Source organism: Leptonychotes weddellii, chromosome 2 (genome assembly GCF_054177405.1).
Source record: "Leptonychotes weddellii isolate Sample4059 chromosome 2, ASM5417740v2, whole genome shotgun sequence".
Taxonomy (NCBI): Eukaryota; Metazoa; Chordata; class Mammalia; order Carnivora; family Phocidae; genus Leptonychotes; species Leptonychotes weddellii.
The window spans coordinates 5,858,133-5,873,913 of NC_138370.1; the positions used below are offsets into that span (position 1 = coordinate 5,858,133).

At 39.5% G+C, this 15,781-nt stretch overlaps 1 protein-coding gene across 1 annotated transcript in view; it reads right to left on the reverse strand.

The window, feature by feature from the left end:
• The window catches only part of ASB5 (ankyrin repeat and SOCS box containing 5), a 49,603-nt gene continuing 33,822 nt past the window's right edge, over positions 1-15,781 (reverse strand). Inside the window, exons 2-7 of the mRNA XM_081807218.1 lie at positions 9,251-9,330; positions 6,797-6,904; positions 5,932-6,082; positions 5,634-5,768; positions 3,216-3,407; positions 1-2,028 (exon numbers count right to left, since the gene is read on the reverse strand). Coding sequence (XP_081663344.1) covers positions 1,901-2,028; positions 3,216-3,407; positions 5,634-5,768; positions 5,932-6,082; positions 6,797-6,904; positions 9,251-9,330 — 794 coding nt within the window. The 3' untranslated portion in view covers positions 1-1,900. The remainder of the gene's footprint in view (positions 2,029-3,215; positions 3,408-5,633; positions 5,769-5,931; positions 6,083-6,796; positions 6,905-9,250; positions 9,331-15,781) is intronic.

Here is a 15,781-nt window from a genome sequence, read left to right on the forward strand (position 1 = left end):
TTAGGAGAGAAAAAAGAAAAGGTGTTTTATTCCAGGGAAAATAGTCACACTTTAATATATTAACAAACAGATGATACATGTAAATTAGAACACTTCTTTGATAAGACAATCATACTCAAGCAAAGATACAAGATACCAGCATACTAAAATTTTAAGGTGTCCGTTTTAATTTTAATATTTGGTATTTACTTCTCTTATTGGTACCTTACACTCTAAGAGATGAATTATATTTCCTTACACTCTAAGACTACCTCTAGCTCAGGGAAAATACTAGTAGAAACCTGTTTTACTAGAAGAACAGTTTGATACCTAATTGTATGTAATGAGTTTACTCTATAATAAAGAAATGCACATTATTCATGAGGACATTTCAGATTTGTTAGGCTGGGATATTCAGTAAAATAGACTCATAAAACTCTCTAGCCCCATAGAAGACATTTTTTTTTAACAAACACACTACAGCCTTACTTTTATTTTTGAAAATTTAAACATGATTTTTAAAAAAGGTAATCTTAGTGACTTTGGGGTTACATTCAAAATAGTTTTATTTCCCGTGGATCTCCAAAGGTCAGCCAAAACTGAGGAGAAAGGAAAATAGGCCCCTGGGTTATTAAAATCATGGTCAAAATATTTTATCAAAATTTGATAAATTTATAAAGCTCATCAAAATATTTTCTACTTCACACAGTTGTGAGTATCTGGATTATCTTATTTGTTAGTCCACAACAGACTCAAATCTTGTCTAAATTACAAAGGAGGCACAAAATTTGTTTCATTATGGTTTCTACTGCATTGAAGTACAGTTAAAGCAGAAGACAAAAAACACAGTCTGAACCCTTGCAGAGGACACTACTTTGTACCCCGACACTCCCTTCCTAATACAGTCTACACCGAAGCCTTGCTTTGTGTAAGAAGGACTGGAAACAGCACTAGTAAGGTCTATGTATGGGGTAAATTTTATAAGGTCTCTAAGTTTGCTAAGTGGCACCCCCTCTTTCTTTTCTTTGAAAACCCCACAATTTAAGGAGATTTTCATCTTCTGTTTTCCACAGCCTTGGACTGCCCTGATCCTGGAGCGTGACCCAGAGGCCTCTTTATCCATTGGGTATGAAGTTCAATTTCTTCGGTCCAGGCCCCACCAGCTAGCGACAGTTTCTGAGGAGGAAGAGGGCTGGAGTCTTATGTACAAAAGCACTGAAGAGAGACCCTCAGAGGCTACCCTGGAGAAGGAGGAGGTCTTAAAAAGTCTTAGCAGGGGTGTAATGTTCCAACCATCTCAGGATGAGACAGAAGGAGCCATAACCAGAGTCCCACCATTTTCTGGAATGGGGACATTGAAGGTGGTGAAGTGACTAGTGAGATCTTTGCAGGGAAGGGGCAAGTTATCTTTTCTTCATGAATTGATCATTATAACGACAGGTGCACATTCAATATAGTGGGTTTCCTGAATGACAGCCATCTTTATTTCAAAAAGGATATTAGTTGTTATTTTCTAAACCATACGCATATTTTGCATTAATATGAAAACTACAGAGAGATAATCAATTACAGTGGCTAACACTTAAAAGTTAATGCATTATTTGAAGAATGGAGTTCACATTTTTCTTTTTCACTTTAAAAAGACATGAAATGGAGATTTCCCTTTTTTTCCCCCCTGAATCCAAAAGGGTACATGGGAATGACTAATAACATATAGAGATGTTAAATATGCTATAGTCCAAAAAACAGTAAAAATGCAGAAAGCAGTAGTACTCACTAGTACACTTAAAATTTAAATTCACCTCTTCCCTGGGTTCCCCGATTCACTTACACTCTATTGTTAGCGTAATTTAATATAAAATATACACTATGCAGATGAAATCGAAATGAGTTTGAAAGCATTCAGAATTCTTTTACTGCCTTATCGATACTGTAAGAAGTTCTGCAACAATGTCGGCAGCTGGAGTTGTGGGATGAGGTGCAATCTGGGTCTTCCTATGTAGTTTCGGATACAGAGTCGGCAAAGTTGGCAAAGAGTGCTTGGAGTAGCTACAAAAGACAAGAAAGTATTTGTTAATTAACATCGAAATGGGTTTTTATATGCTAAAAGATGCATGAAATCAACCATAAATAAGCTACAGTGCTTTCAAGCAAACTAGGCCAGGATGACCACTATACCAGGGGCATTTGCAAAAGCATTTATATTGCTGTTATTTATAAGCTTTTATTATTATTGTGGTATATGGGTTCTTTAAAAAAAAAAAGATTGATTTATTTATTAGAAAGCGAGAGCACGCATGGGAGGGAGGGGCCGAGGGAGAAGGGGAGAGAGAGAATCTCAAGCAGACTCCCCACTGAGTGTGGAGCCTGATGCGGGGCTGGATCTCATGACTCTGATATCACAACCCTGAGATCTTGACCTGAGCCGAGGCCAAAAGTCAGACGCTTAACCCACTGAGCCATCCAGGGGCCCCTGTATGTGGGTTCTTTAAAACATTAACATCTTCAGGCTTATGATACTATTGTTGCATTTAAAACCTCAGAAATAAATTCTGCTTTTCAAGGAAGATAGAACTCAAAAGCCTCAGGAAGTGTTAGGCACTAAAGGGGGAAATTTTAAGTTATATTTTTTTTTCTCAAATTAGGTTTACTAGTTAAGCCAAAATGAATTTTATTATAGTGTCTGAACCAGGCTTAAGAAATTCTGCTTTGGTGGTGTCTGGCTGGCTCTGTTGGAAGAGCATGCAACCCTTGATCTTGGGATTGTGAGTTCGAGATCCACATTGGATATAGAGATTACTTAAATAAATAAAACTTAAAAAAAGGGGAGAGAGATTCTGTTTTAGAATAACAAAAGTCTTAGGTGTGAAAATATTTCCTGACTCCGTTTCTACAACATATCAAAGAAGCTGCATGCCCTTAGAAAATGGGACATGTTTCCAACTATTTATGAGCAGACATTAAACAGAATTACATATTATGTATTGTCAAAACAAACCGAACCTATTTAAGTTAACCAAATGAATATGAAGTTTAGGTAAGGTGAAAAAAAGAAAATTAAGATCATGGTGGTATCTTCTTTATAGATAGAACCTAAGTTAAAAAATTATCTGCTTTCACACAAAGTATTTTAAATGTTATGCCATTATCAGTTTATATGCCAACAAAAAGATTTTCAGTTTTGTCTATTTCAAGCAAATGTATTTTTGTGTTTTTAAATGCGCACGTATTCTTACCTTCTTGTTGAAGCAATAACCTTTCCACCAAACTGCTAGAAGTAGCTATATCTACAGGTCGCAGAAGCTCTGTGTTTTTGGCATTGATATCTGCTCCAAATTCTAGCAGTAAGTTTACAATTTCCGTGCTGGACTGTTGGGCGGCAGCGTGTAATGGAGTGTCCCAATATTTGCCTTTTTGTACATCAGCACCTGCATGTAAATAGGGAATGATGATAAATACAAACAGAAACTGTTAGACCAGTCAGTTACCTCAGTGCAGGTAGAAAGGTGTAACACCAAGAGGACCTCACTTCTGTCTGTAATGAGTTATTTCTCTTTCATATACATATATATATATATATATATATATATATACACACACACACAGAGATATTAAATCTTAAAACTTGGTACATCTGGGTAGAGAGTACACATGCTTATGTTATTTTTTTTCTCTATGCTTGAAAGATCCCATAATACACAATATTTTTAAACTTTTTTAAGTCCCCAAAGTAATCCTATTAACTAGTATTATAAACAGTATTATAAACAATTAGGTTCGTTCACATCTGTTTTCATCATAATTAATATTTCTTAGGATTGTTATTAATGCTCTTCTTCTTTTCATTTATTTTGAGGCAATAGAGCTCTTTTTGTTTCCTGGATAATACATGAATCTAAATGTGTGAGCTATTTAGGTAAAATGAATATGGATTTTCCTGTCACTTCTCACTCATATAGTGTAAGTCAATAAATATATAAAGGCATTGAGTTTCTTTAAGTAAAAAGGCACATTGTATTTCTACATGCCAAGTAAATTTTTAAAAAAATCTTACATTAAAAAAAAACCTTATCTGTTAAATTATTTATTATTGCATAGTTATTTTTTCTTAGTGTGAGCCCTGGCACGTGGTGATCATTCAGTGCATGTGCGACAAATAAATACTGTGTAATACTGGAAAGAATAATAACCTCATTTTCCAGTACATAAGTGGTCAGGACACCGAGAAGTATCTATCAGTAAAAATGCATAAGTCCTTTCAACTCTGTTTTCTGATACTATCAGTAAAACTAATGATGTTTACAAGAAGCAGTACATTTTAAGAGTCCCTTTAGGCCTTCCTGCTACTTTCAAATCTCAATAGATGTAATTGTTTTCATATTTTTTAACAAATATAAAATGTTCAGTGAAAGAATGATAGTCCATAACAAAATCTCCATAGAGAAAGCATAAACTCTGTTGGTTATGTCAATTTTATGGGAGAACAGAGCCTGATAATAACAATCAGTCCACAATTACTAACAGCACTTTCTCAGTATCTTTTTTACCCAATATAAAATATTTGGTGGAAAGAATAACATTCACAGCAAAGTAAAAAAAAAAAAAAAAAAAAAGGCAATAAAGAATAAACTCTTCTGGTTATACAAATTCATGAGAGATCACAGCCAGAAAATAACAATGTGTCAATGATGAGTAGCAGAGGTCACGTTTAAGACTCTTACTAGATGTAATAGGAGTGAACTAGCAGAGCAGAAACTGCCTACAAGAAGCTTATAATTTAGCTAAGATAATGTGAGTAACACAGGAAGAGGTTACTAAAACTGTCAGTGTATATCAGAGGCCAAATGATTCCATAAACAGTAAAGAGCCTAGAAATCCATTTACTCATTTTACACATATTTTAGGTCCCTACCACGTGAGAGGCACTGTGGTCGGGAAAGGAGATGATGGGGGAAAGGACTTAATCCACATCCTTAGAAAAGCTCCCATTCCTATAGCGGGAGAGGCCACTATGGTCTCAAAAGATTAGGACAAGTTTCTCAGGAGGCTAAAGCTGAACCTTGGGGAACTGATACATTTCAAGTACGAGGAAAAGACCATTCGGTCTATTTTGGTAAATGGGACAGGACAAAGTCTGGGAAAGCACATGAGTTCTTACGATTGGTAGAAGATAAGGTAGCTAGGCAGTTACTATCCCTAAAATTTCTTTTGATGGATTTATTCATGGATAGATATATATTTGGTGACATTATATTCAACCTTGTGGTTTTAAATTTTATGACCTTTGTAAGTAGGGCTTTTGGACTTGTGGGGTGAAGTAGAGTTACCTAGAATGCAGTTCTTTTATTATTGGTTATATACTTACATGGGACAATGCTTAGAATAAGAACTTTTTTTTTTTTTTTTTTTTAAAGTAACCTCCACACCCAGCGTGGAGCCCAATGCAGGGCTTGAACTCTAGACACTGAGATCAAAACCTGAGCTGAGATCAAGAGATCAAGAGACAGACGCTTAACTGACTGAGCCACCCGGGCGCCCCAAGAACACTTTTAGCAATGAGATATCTTTATGCAGATTATTTAGAGAAATAAATGGGGACCTGAATCATTGCTTGTGTGTATGGGCAGAATGGGAGATGTCTTAAGGAAAATTACCAGCATAAAGAAGCTTCCGGATGCAGTGGAACTGCTGTGACATACAAGCCACATAAAGAGGAGTCCCCAAATGAGGAATGTCTTGGTCGACGTCTATGCCCCAGGATATCAGTATTTCTAGGCATTCGTGGTGACCTGCCAACACAAGGTAGAAATGAGTTTACTCTTCTTCAGTGCCCGTCCCCTTGCACTTCACCGCATGCTGTTCCTGGCAGTGACTCACTGGAAGAAAAATGGAGCACTGCGTGTGGCTGAAGGAACTTCCTCTCCTTGTCACTGACTCCGATAACTACGTTACCTTTCCTGGCGGCCTCGTGGGTGGGAGAAGGAAGACACGACTCCAGCTGGGGTTTGGCACCATAGTCCAAAAGAAGTTCTGTACAGCTATCACCGCCTTGTGAGCATGCATTGAATAACGGAGTCACTCCATCTATTGTGACTGCATTTACCTAAACCAAACCAAAGTTTGAGACTGAGATTCACAGTCCCACGTGATCAAGTGCGAGGCATTTAAAACAGCTCTACGATCCAACAGGAATCATTGGGAAAATGCGTGCAGTAAATACGACCAAGTATATTTAGCTCCTACACATCAATAAGCAAAGCTTTTAAAAGCCAAGCGAGAAACAGAAATATGACGTGGTAGGTAATTTGCAAGAGTGGGCATGCAGCTAGTAAGTGTCATGAAAATAAACATATACTCCAGAATCAAATACACAAAAACGAATTCAATGGTTAGGTGCCTTTCACTTAGGAAAACAAGTCCACAAATGCGATGTTGACAAAAGTTGTGACCCGGCAGGTCATCTTGCTGGTGGCAATGTGAATTAGTGAGCTTGGAAATTCTCTTTCTGAGAATTCATCTAAAGAAAATCATCCAAAAGACGGGCAAACATTATAGGCATAAAGAGGTCCACCCATTGCTATTTAGAATCACGAAAGCAGGAAATAACTTAGAGAATGTTCTATATTATTATGCAGCATGCTAGCCATTTTTGCAAGGATTGGAAATCCTTCTTAGAGTGCACTGAGAGGACTGAAGCAATGTGACTCTTACTCTGCTATTTTTGAAAACTACTAAGAAGGAAAGAAAAGCAAAATGAGAACTTTGTTGCATTCTCTTAGTAGGTGTGAAATTATTAATGGTTTTCATGGGTACCTACATTAGCTCCAGCTTCCAGTAGAGTTCTGGCGCACGCCACATGGTCTCCGAGGCAGGCTTCGTGCAAGGGGGTGACATGGTCTATAGTTACTGCATTTACATTATAACCCTAAAAATGACATGAGTCATTTTGAAAGGTGAGCAAAAAGTTATATGAAATCATCTTTACAAATGTGATATACAAGTGATACACAAGATCAAAGACTCTCAGGAAATCAGGTTTAAGTTCAGCACGAGAGGCCAATTCCGATGCCATAGAGTCAATCAATTGTCAAAACTCCTCATTACTGTAATGCCACCATTTCTAAACCCCAGAGTGCCTTAAGTATTTTGTTGAAGAGACTGTGAATGTTTTCTTTAAATTTTGCTTAACTTTCTTTGGTCTTTATGGATTGTTTGATTGTTATTGTTGTTTTGTTTTTTGTTTTGTAGAACTAAAGATTATTTATAGGCTGGATCACTTTTTTTTTTTAAAGATTTTATTTATTTGACAGAGAGAGATACAGTGAGAGAGGGAACACAAGCAGGGGGAGTGGGAGAGGGAGAAGCAGGCTTCCCGCCGAGCAGGGAGCCCGACGTGGGGCTCGAACCCAGGACGCTGGGACCATGACCTGAGCCGAAGGCAGACGCTTAACGACTGAGCCACCCAGGCGCCCCATGGATCACTTGTTTTGATTGGGGCTGTAACATTACAGGTCAGTCCAGACCGGGGGGAAAAATACTCTAAATTGTAGTAAGCTGCTTTGTGAATTTTTGTCACTAGATAGGAGTGACAAAGGTCTATACTAGGTTGAGAGCTCTGATTATGAAGTCATTTACACTTGGGTTTGAAGCCCTGTTCCATAATGCAGTAATTATTTTAATTTGGATGAGTACATTAAACTTGAAATGTTAGGGTCATCATGGGGATTAAATGACATGACGCATGGATAGCAATTATTGTTACAGTGTCGAGCATATGGAGAGCGTCCCGCTTTATTTTATTATCCATTCAAAACCAAGTAAACACTTTAAACATCCTTATTTCAGTTAAACTAATGATATCAGGCTAAAATAATGAAATCTCATTAGGACATGAGACTCTCTGCTTTCTTGCTATTTTTGACAACTCACTATCTATTGACAATCATACCAAGCACTATAATAGGAAGATTTTTGCGGCTGAATCCCCATAACATATTAAGGATTACCGTGGTTTGTAATACCTGGATGCACAGGAGGAATCTTAAAATGAAGGCAAGAAAATAGCCATGCCAAATCTTGGTCACTAACAAGTGGCAACTTTTTAGATCCCTTCAGTTATCCTTTCAAAGATTTCGAATTGTCTAGCCAGCAGTCAGCCTCGGGGAGCTAATTCCTAACTGCCACACCCTCGGGTGACCAGATGGCAGAGCATCTGCGAAGGTCCAGATTCCCTTTCACTTCGGGCTTTGGGGGCAGCCTCAGACTCTTCCTGCCCGGTGTGTCAATGGATATGGGATACATGTCGAAAAATATCCTAGGACTGCTCTCCTCTCAAAGAACTGCATGACTCTTTCAGTAGGGGGTGGGGAGCGAGGGGTTACCTTTAGAAATTACTGACTTTTTTGCTGGTGGTTTTTTTTTTTTGTCCCATCAAGTGGTGAGCAAACAAAATGGCCGCATGGTTATCATGGAACTGGAGAGCCCTAAAGGAGCATCTGGTCCTACGTGTTCCCTTTCTAGATAAGAAAATGAAGGTCAGCTATGTTGTGATTCACTCTAAGTACCAGCCTGGAGTCCAGGTGCCTTGAGTCCCAGGGCAGCACCACCTTTCCTTCCCTGTCAGCCATCTGAGAACATCCCTTTCTCCCTGACACTGGGAAGGACTAGGACAATGACTTCCAGATCTGGGTGTAGGTTTGAATCACACTGGAAATTTAAAAAAATGCACAGGCCAAGCCAGAGTCCTTTCCATTCAGGTAAGGCATCTCTGCTTTTCTCTGATGAGTCTGAGGAAGAGGTGGGTGGAGAAATGATTGTTCTGTCCCGTCCGTGGGCAATTCCCCACCACATGTTACCGATTAATGTAAAAAAGATTGCTTAGACATCTGCTCTGATGATCCCTTTTTGGCTATTTTATGACTAAAACTTCCTTTGCAATTAGCTGCCCACATTGTATAGAGTTAAGCATTTCGAAGTGCTTAATGAATAATATGTACAACCAATTAACTTCTTGCTGAACTAGGTCTATCAGGGAACAAGTATACCGTATGAGAAGCTTGAACTATTGAGACATAAGATTATACCAAAATATTTATAAAGACATTTCAAAGACAAATGGGAACTAGGGACCTGACTGATATAGGGGTTAAAACAAAAAAGACTGGTGACATTTACTAGGCAGCTTTCTTGTTTTTGAGTTGATTACTTTTGAAAATTAATGTGCTATGCTCACAGGCAAGGGGCATATTTCAAGCCATAAGTAATATTTTACCTGTGATAACAATGTTCGCAGAGCGAGAAGACGACCTTGACTTGCTGCTTCATGCAGTGGTGACCGATCTGCCCAGGAACCTGGTGGGAAAGAAAGAAAAGATCTGTGAGTCATCTGTTTTAACCCTGACAGAGACAATCAGTTCCTGTGGCCACTCTTCAGAGTCCGTGTTCAACGAGGTGATCGAGATAACTGTACCACATTACCAGGAAATCTGATTCTTGTCTAAAGGATCCAGACTGGCAGTTCCCAAACACAGAGGGTTATAACGCAGGTTCTGGAACTGACCTATCCCAGAGCTCCTGGGCCTTTTGAACTACCCTCCAAGGAAGGGAAGGATTAAAGTTGCCTGATATGCCACAAAAATATGTGTTTCACCTTTCCAGGGCACTTTTAGCAGGGCTAGCAGCTGGAACACCCACTCTCTACATTCCATCCCCGCCCTGCTTGTCCCCTCTTCTCGCTGCACCCCCAGACTGCCCTGCCCTTACAGTTTGCCCTAGGGTATAAGGGGGCTGCAGCAGGTTGCCAAAGGAGACTGAGTGGCTGTTCCCTAAGTCCTGAACTGTGGAACAAGCCGGGCGGGCCCTAAAAAGGGGTGTCACAGGTTGGGAGGAGCAGACTGTCATCGGCGTTGGAAACAGTCTTGAAAAGTGCTAGGGCTCACTCAGGGCTTACTGATTCTCCATGTACCAGTGGCCAGTGGATGATGGTACTGTCCCCTCAACCCCATGCCCTGATGAAAAAGGCACTGACCTGCCATGTCCCCCAAAATTCCCCCTCCTTACATGCCTTTTGCACCCCTCCCATTTGAAAAATCAGTGCCCTCCCATGTGGAACCCCCCCCCCCTTTCCTTCTCTCCCCCTGTGGTCTGCCGTGGAGGTTTTATATGATACTGGGTGGGTGCACAGTGATTTTCTTGTAATTCAAACAGGATCAGCACAGTTGATTCTATATAATGGACTTGAGAGATCATGTGGGAGGTTTTTAATGTGATTAAACATGCAAACTATGCAAATCAGAAAAACATTAATTTAAAGGGTATCAATGGCTGATACACTGAAGTAAGGCTGACTAGGGAGAAAATCTTCCCGATGTAATGGGATTATGTTTGCTAGTATCTGTCTTCTTATCTTCTACCTCTTCCTCCTGTTTTGGATCCCTGAGACGCAATAAATAAAGATAATTTTTAAAAACCCTGCTAATCAGTCCGAGTGCAATTTCAATAAAGTCACTTAGTTGTTAGAAACATAAATTTTATGAAAAGCATGTCTAAAGCTTCTTAAATAGGTCAGGAGAATTAGTGGAAACATGGTAAGGAGTCGTACTTTAGAAACCACTTCATTGCTCCTGTGTTTTCATACCTTTGAAAAAGCCTACACGTAGACCTAGGCTTCTACACTGTGGTCTTACAGAAAAACTTTGCCAAAACACCTTAAGGGAGATCCAAGCGATTTCACTGAATAAACTGTGGGTCACACACGTATCACAGGATTAATGAAACGCCCAAGGGAACCTGGTGGAGAGGGAAGAAGTCAACTGCCAATCATCCATGTATTTTTTTAATATCCAGTGATATCATGGGATGTTATGGAAGCTACAAATCCTAAGGGCAGGGGCCAGACCTTCTCTTCTCCTTACTGTACCAGCAGGTGGGGCCAAATAGCGAGGACTACGTGCAGGACAACCGCGCAGGCGCGCTGAGCATTCTCTCATTTCCTTCTCACCCACGCTCAAGTATACAGTTGTTGGTTCTATTCTAAAGCTGAGGAAGGGAGCCAAAAGGAGCGAAATCATTTAAGGAGAGTCACATAATCTAACTAGAGTTGGTCCTCCTAGTTATGACACTGCAGTTTTCCTGTCCATCCACCATGATTTCTTGCTTTTTCGAAAGGATTAGTAAGCCAGACATCCAATTCTTTGAGCTCTCCACTGAAAGAAGAGCTACTGTTATTGGCTCCTGGCGTATTCTTTCCTTCCAGTATGTGACACTCCTATTATATAGTGAAAAGAGAATTGAAATAATGCACACCAGTAAACATTTGTTGATAAGATCAAATTTGGTGACAAAGCAATAATTCTTAAGAAAGTGGAACATGATTTCTTACCAAAGAAAGTGCAAAACATCCTAAGTAATGTTATTTGGGGGAACAACCACGTTTCAATTTCAGCTTCTAAGATGAAATTTGATGCTTTAAAAATCATACACATCTGTTTGTTTTATCATTAAACAACTTGACTGCAAAGTGAAACTCTGGAGGACTTCGAATATAGTATCGATTTTATTGTTAATACTTAAATAAGAAAATTATAATATTAACTTTCTAAAGAGATCACATAAGTTCAGCTTACTCAGCAGAGCAGTGGTAAATTAATAAAGTTAAACTAACCAATGCTTAAATATATGAATTTAAATAATCATTTGTAGTATTTATAATGATCATGTTTTCCCTCCTGTATAACGACTTGATAAATCTCATTACCTTCATTTATCTCTAAAAGATAGATGTTGAATCACATGATGCCAAATCATGATTGCTGCCTGTTCTTTCATTGCCACTAGCTAAAGGGCAATTGACCAGATGTTGGGATTGGGAAAAGCTTAGAGAAATGGTCTTTTGGATCCATTTTGGGCTTATTTCTATCTGGTATATTTATGAAGACCTTTAAGGGGCAGCAAAGCTAACAGTATTTGCAGCCAATGGGAACTCTTCTGCATACAAATGTGTTTGCCCGTCAAAAATATTATATTAGACTTCTGAACAATTTCAGCATTGCTTGCTTCACAAAGAAAGGAAAAAAAGAAAAGGAAAAGGGTCATTTAGAAAACAGACCACAGAAGGAACAAAATAAAGAAATGTGAGTATTTCAATGTAGTGCCCCATAGCCCAGCCACCACGTTTCCCCTCAGACTGGCCTGCAGCTTCTTGTCCCACTGTCCCACAGCTTTCTGACCCACTGACATTTTCTTCATCACCAAGCCTTAGGCCTATGACGATGGGAAGAAAAAAGGCTGAAGGCTATGTGTATTTGCTGTTATTTCTATTAACGTGACCCCCAATGGCAAGACAGAGGAGTTAAATGTCACAGTAATCTGCAGGAAACCCCCTTGTGGGGGTGTCAGTGACAAAACCACTGGAAATCGGCAATGTTGGATGAGGAATCCCTTGGCCCATCAGGCAGGGACAAAGGGTATGAGAGTGCACTGCCCTGTTGTTTCCTGGGATGAACTCAGCTCAGGACACGTGCATGGGACCCCTGCTGTCTGTCATTCCTTCAAGAACAGGGGGAGGGGTGGGGGAGGGGCAGGAGACTGAAGGGAAGAGTTTATGGGGCTGGAGCTCAGCAGCTCAGGAGGGGAAAGACTGAGGAGCCAGGCAGGCCAGGATCTATCTGCGTCCCAGGTTAGGACAGTGGCTTCCAGGAAGTCACCTAACTTTTCCCCGAAAAACGGGACCAGCACCAACAACAATTAGGACTGAGGGGGGGACTGGAAATAAGCTGGTGAAGTGCCTGCTTTATAAATGCACAATAGATAATAACCTAGTATCTTTGCTAAGCAAACTGGTAAATAGGAGAGATTTTAATATGAATCTTATGGAACCCTCTTTTTTCTCCAAAACTAGAGAAACTCAAGCCATAAATAGCAGCAGCTATTGACTAAAATGATTTTCACTGCTATCAGTTTAATTAAACTAAATAAAGCAGCTGAGTGACTTATAAATGCATTTAAGCCAACAATCAACATCTGCTGCTGTGTTTTTCTTTCCCAAGTAAGCTACAGGAAATAAAGATATGTCCATCTATTGAAGGAGTGACCAATAGTACATGCCTGGACTCAACGCGAAAGGCTTTTTGTTTGTTTGAACTCTGCTCACTTAACTCCCAAGCAACCCCACCTCACTGGCTTCCTTGTAAGGCCATAGAAGATTCTCTGAAATTAATCCAGTAACAGGTGAGAATCAAAGGATACTAGATCAAATTCTAGCTCCTGTTTTGAACTAAGTCTTCACCCCGCCCTATTCCTTCCCTTCAAAATCTGAAGTTCGGCAACTGCAAATTTCTATTCAAATGTGTTCAATATAAAATCTCTTACCTTTCAATATGGATATGTTTTATATTAGAAAGATTTATAAGCTTTCTCAAAACCAAGCAAAATTATACATATCTTCAGAGATAGCAGTTCAGTCAATTTACAATCTTGTCAAACTTTAACGGGGTAGCTCAGATTTTTTTAAATCTGTCCAGTTTAACTCTTGAGGATAAGCTATTCACAGTGACAATTGTTTTGCGAAACACCTGTAACTTTCCCCATGCTAATCAAATGCCTACTAGGAAGGTCTCACTGTGGCTACACAAGAGCTTACTTGACTATATTTAGAAACACCACCAGTCCCCAGACATCTGGTATATAATTTACAGGGAACGCGCCTGCCCCGTTCTGTAAACAACACATTGCTAGAGTAAAAACAGTCACTTTCTTAGCTAATATGCAGTTTGGTAAGTGTCTGTACCATACCTAAATCACCATCTCCCCATGGCACTTCAAGCCAGCCACTGTTGAGGTAAATCCGACTCATATCTTTTGGTTTTTATCAGCATTAAAAAAAAAAGTCGCTTGTCATTTGGTAGTTCCATTCGGCCATCTTAAGGAGCTTTAAGCTACTTATAACATGACCTTTCACCTCCAAAAACAAATACAGCTTGTGAAAATCTGATTTATTTTCAAAACTGCCTTTCCTTATTGATTGTTCCTCTTTGGCAAATTGCTTATCCTAACATAGTTTTCCTTACACTATGTGCCTTGCAATAAAATCAGAGTATTACCATTACAGCTCTGCGCAGAGCTATGATGAAACCAATTTATTTTTTAGAAAGTCTTTTCCTGGCTCTCCTTCTTAGTCCCAAGCACAGAAGTAGGCAGTAGACTCCCTCCAGAGCTAACCTCAAAGTGGTGCAGAGGGTTGAGTTTGGGTCACACCCACTTTCCTCAGTTGGTCCCAAAAGAGGAAAGTCAGGACACTTATCTCAGACGGGAAATTATAAAGAGAGGTGGGAAGCAATGGCATCTTCATATAGGAACCATTACCAAATGTTAATGCATTTTATAGCTCCCTTTGCCATAAAGCATTAAATCAACAATGTTCTTCCTAATGGCAATGGATTTACCATGAAGCCAATGAAACTCAAGTTCAGGACCCCTCCATTGCACAGACACTCTCTAAGACTCTGTAATTTCATGTTATTTTGCTTAAAGAAGATCCCAAAATGCAGATAAGCTTCAGGCTCAACATCTGGCCCATCCCTATGCACAGGTTTGCAAAATAATTAAAAATCACCAGGCATTTACTGACCTTGACTGTGTATTTTTCTGTTTAACCACATTAACAGAGCCACACAGACCCATGAGGGCATGCTTGACAAGGAGGGAAGTAACATGCTGTTAAAACCAGTCCCTTCCAAGCTTGAGACTGCCATTTCTTTCCATTCCTGTTGCCTTTCTGGAAGTTTCCTTACAAAAATCTAGTCCAGATTTGAAACCACCAGCTGTGCCTAGGGAACTTCAGGTATAAATGGCGAGTTGCATGGATATGTGACTTACTCTAATTGATCTCTTGTTCACGGTCTAGGATCCCTTCATTATCTCCTAAGAAGATAGTGTCTGGCCCCCAACAGAAAAAAACAACAGGTAAGTGAAAAAGTGCTGGGGTTGGCCTAAAAAAAAAGACAAAATTTCCAACAAAGTGAAGATAATGGATTCCCCTATGATATCCACGAATATCCAAAATCAAGAGAGAAAGAGGTTTTAAGACCCTCTCAGGTAACAGTGCTGCTCTTGGAAGAGACTACTCAGTCATCCCAATGAACTGTCACTGGTCCCTGGGACTGTGGACAGAGCACGCTGGAAGTCTTCAGATGGATCTGAGTTCAAATTCCAGCACAGATACTAGTTGTGTGAACTTGGTAGTGGTTTAACCTCTTGAACATCAGTTTTCTCAGCCATGAAGGGAAGGATAAGTCTATGTACATCACAGGGTTATAGTGAACGTGGAGTACTTGGCATAGTGCTAAACACATCAGAGAAACATGACAACACAATCGAAATTCCATTTTAGACAATTATTTCCATGTACCTGCCCCATGAGCTTTTGATTACCTCTTCCAACTCCAAACAGGAGTTCTAATTAATTAGAACAACTTAATTATTTGAGATTATGAGGTTTTAGCGCATCATCTTCCTCTTGTCTAGATCTCTGTAGGAGATATAAGTAGATAGGGAATGGTCAAAATTTAGGGACAATGATCTCATCCATATGGATAGCCCTCCAATCTATAGCTCTTCCCTGGCCTCTCCTACAAAGTTTACTGCCAATCTTAAAATTTACACCCAGATATTTTGCTGGTGTCTCGATACATTTCTAAAACCAAACACATCATCTTTCTCTCAAAACCAGTTATTTCTTTTTGCTTCTCTTTTGCTTTAAACAATACCGTTCCCTCTGTCACCTGGCACTAATAGTATGTCTTAA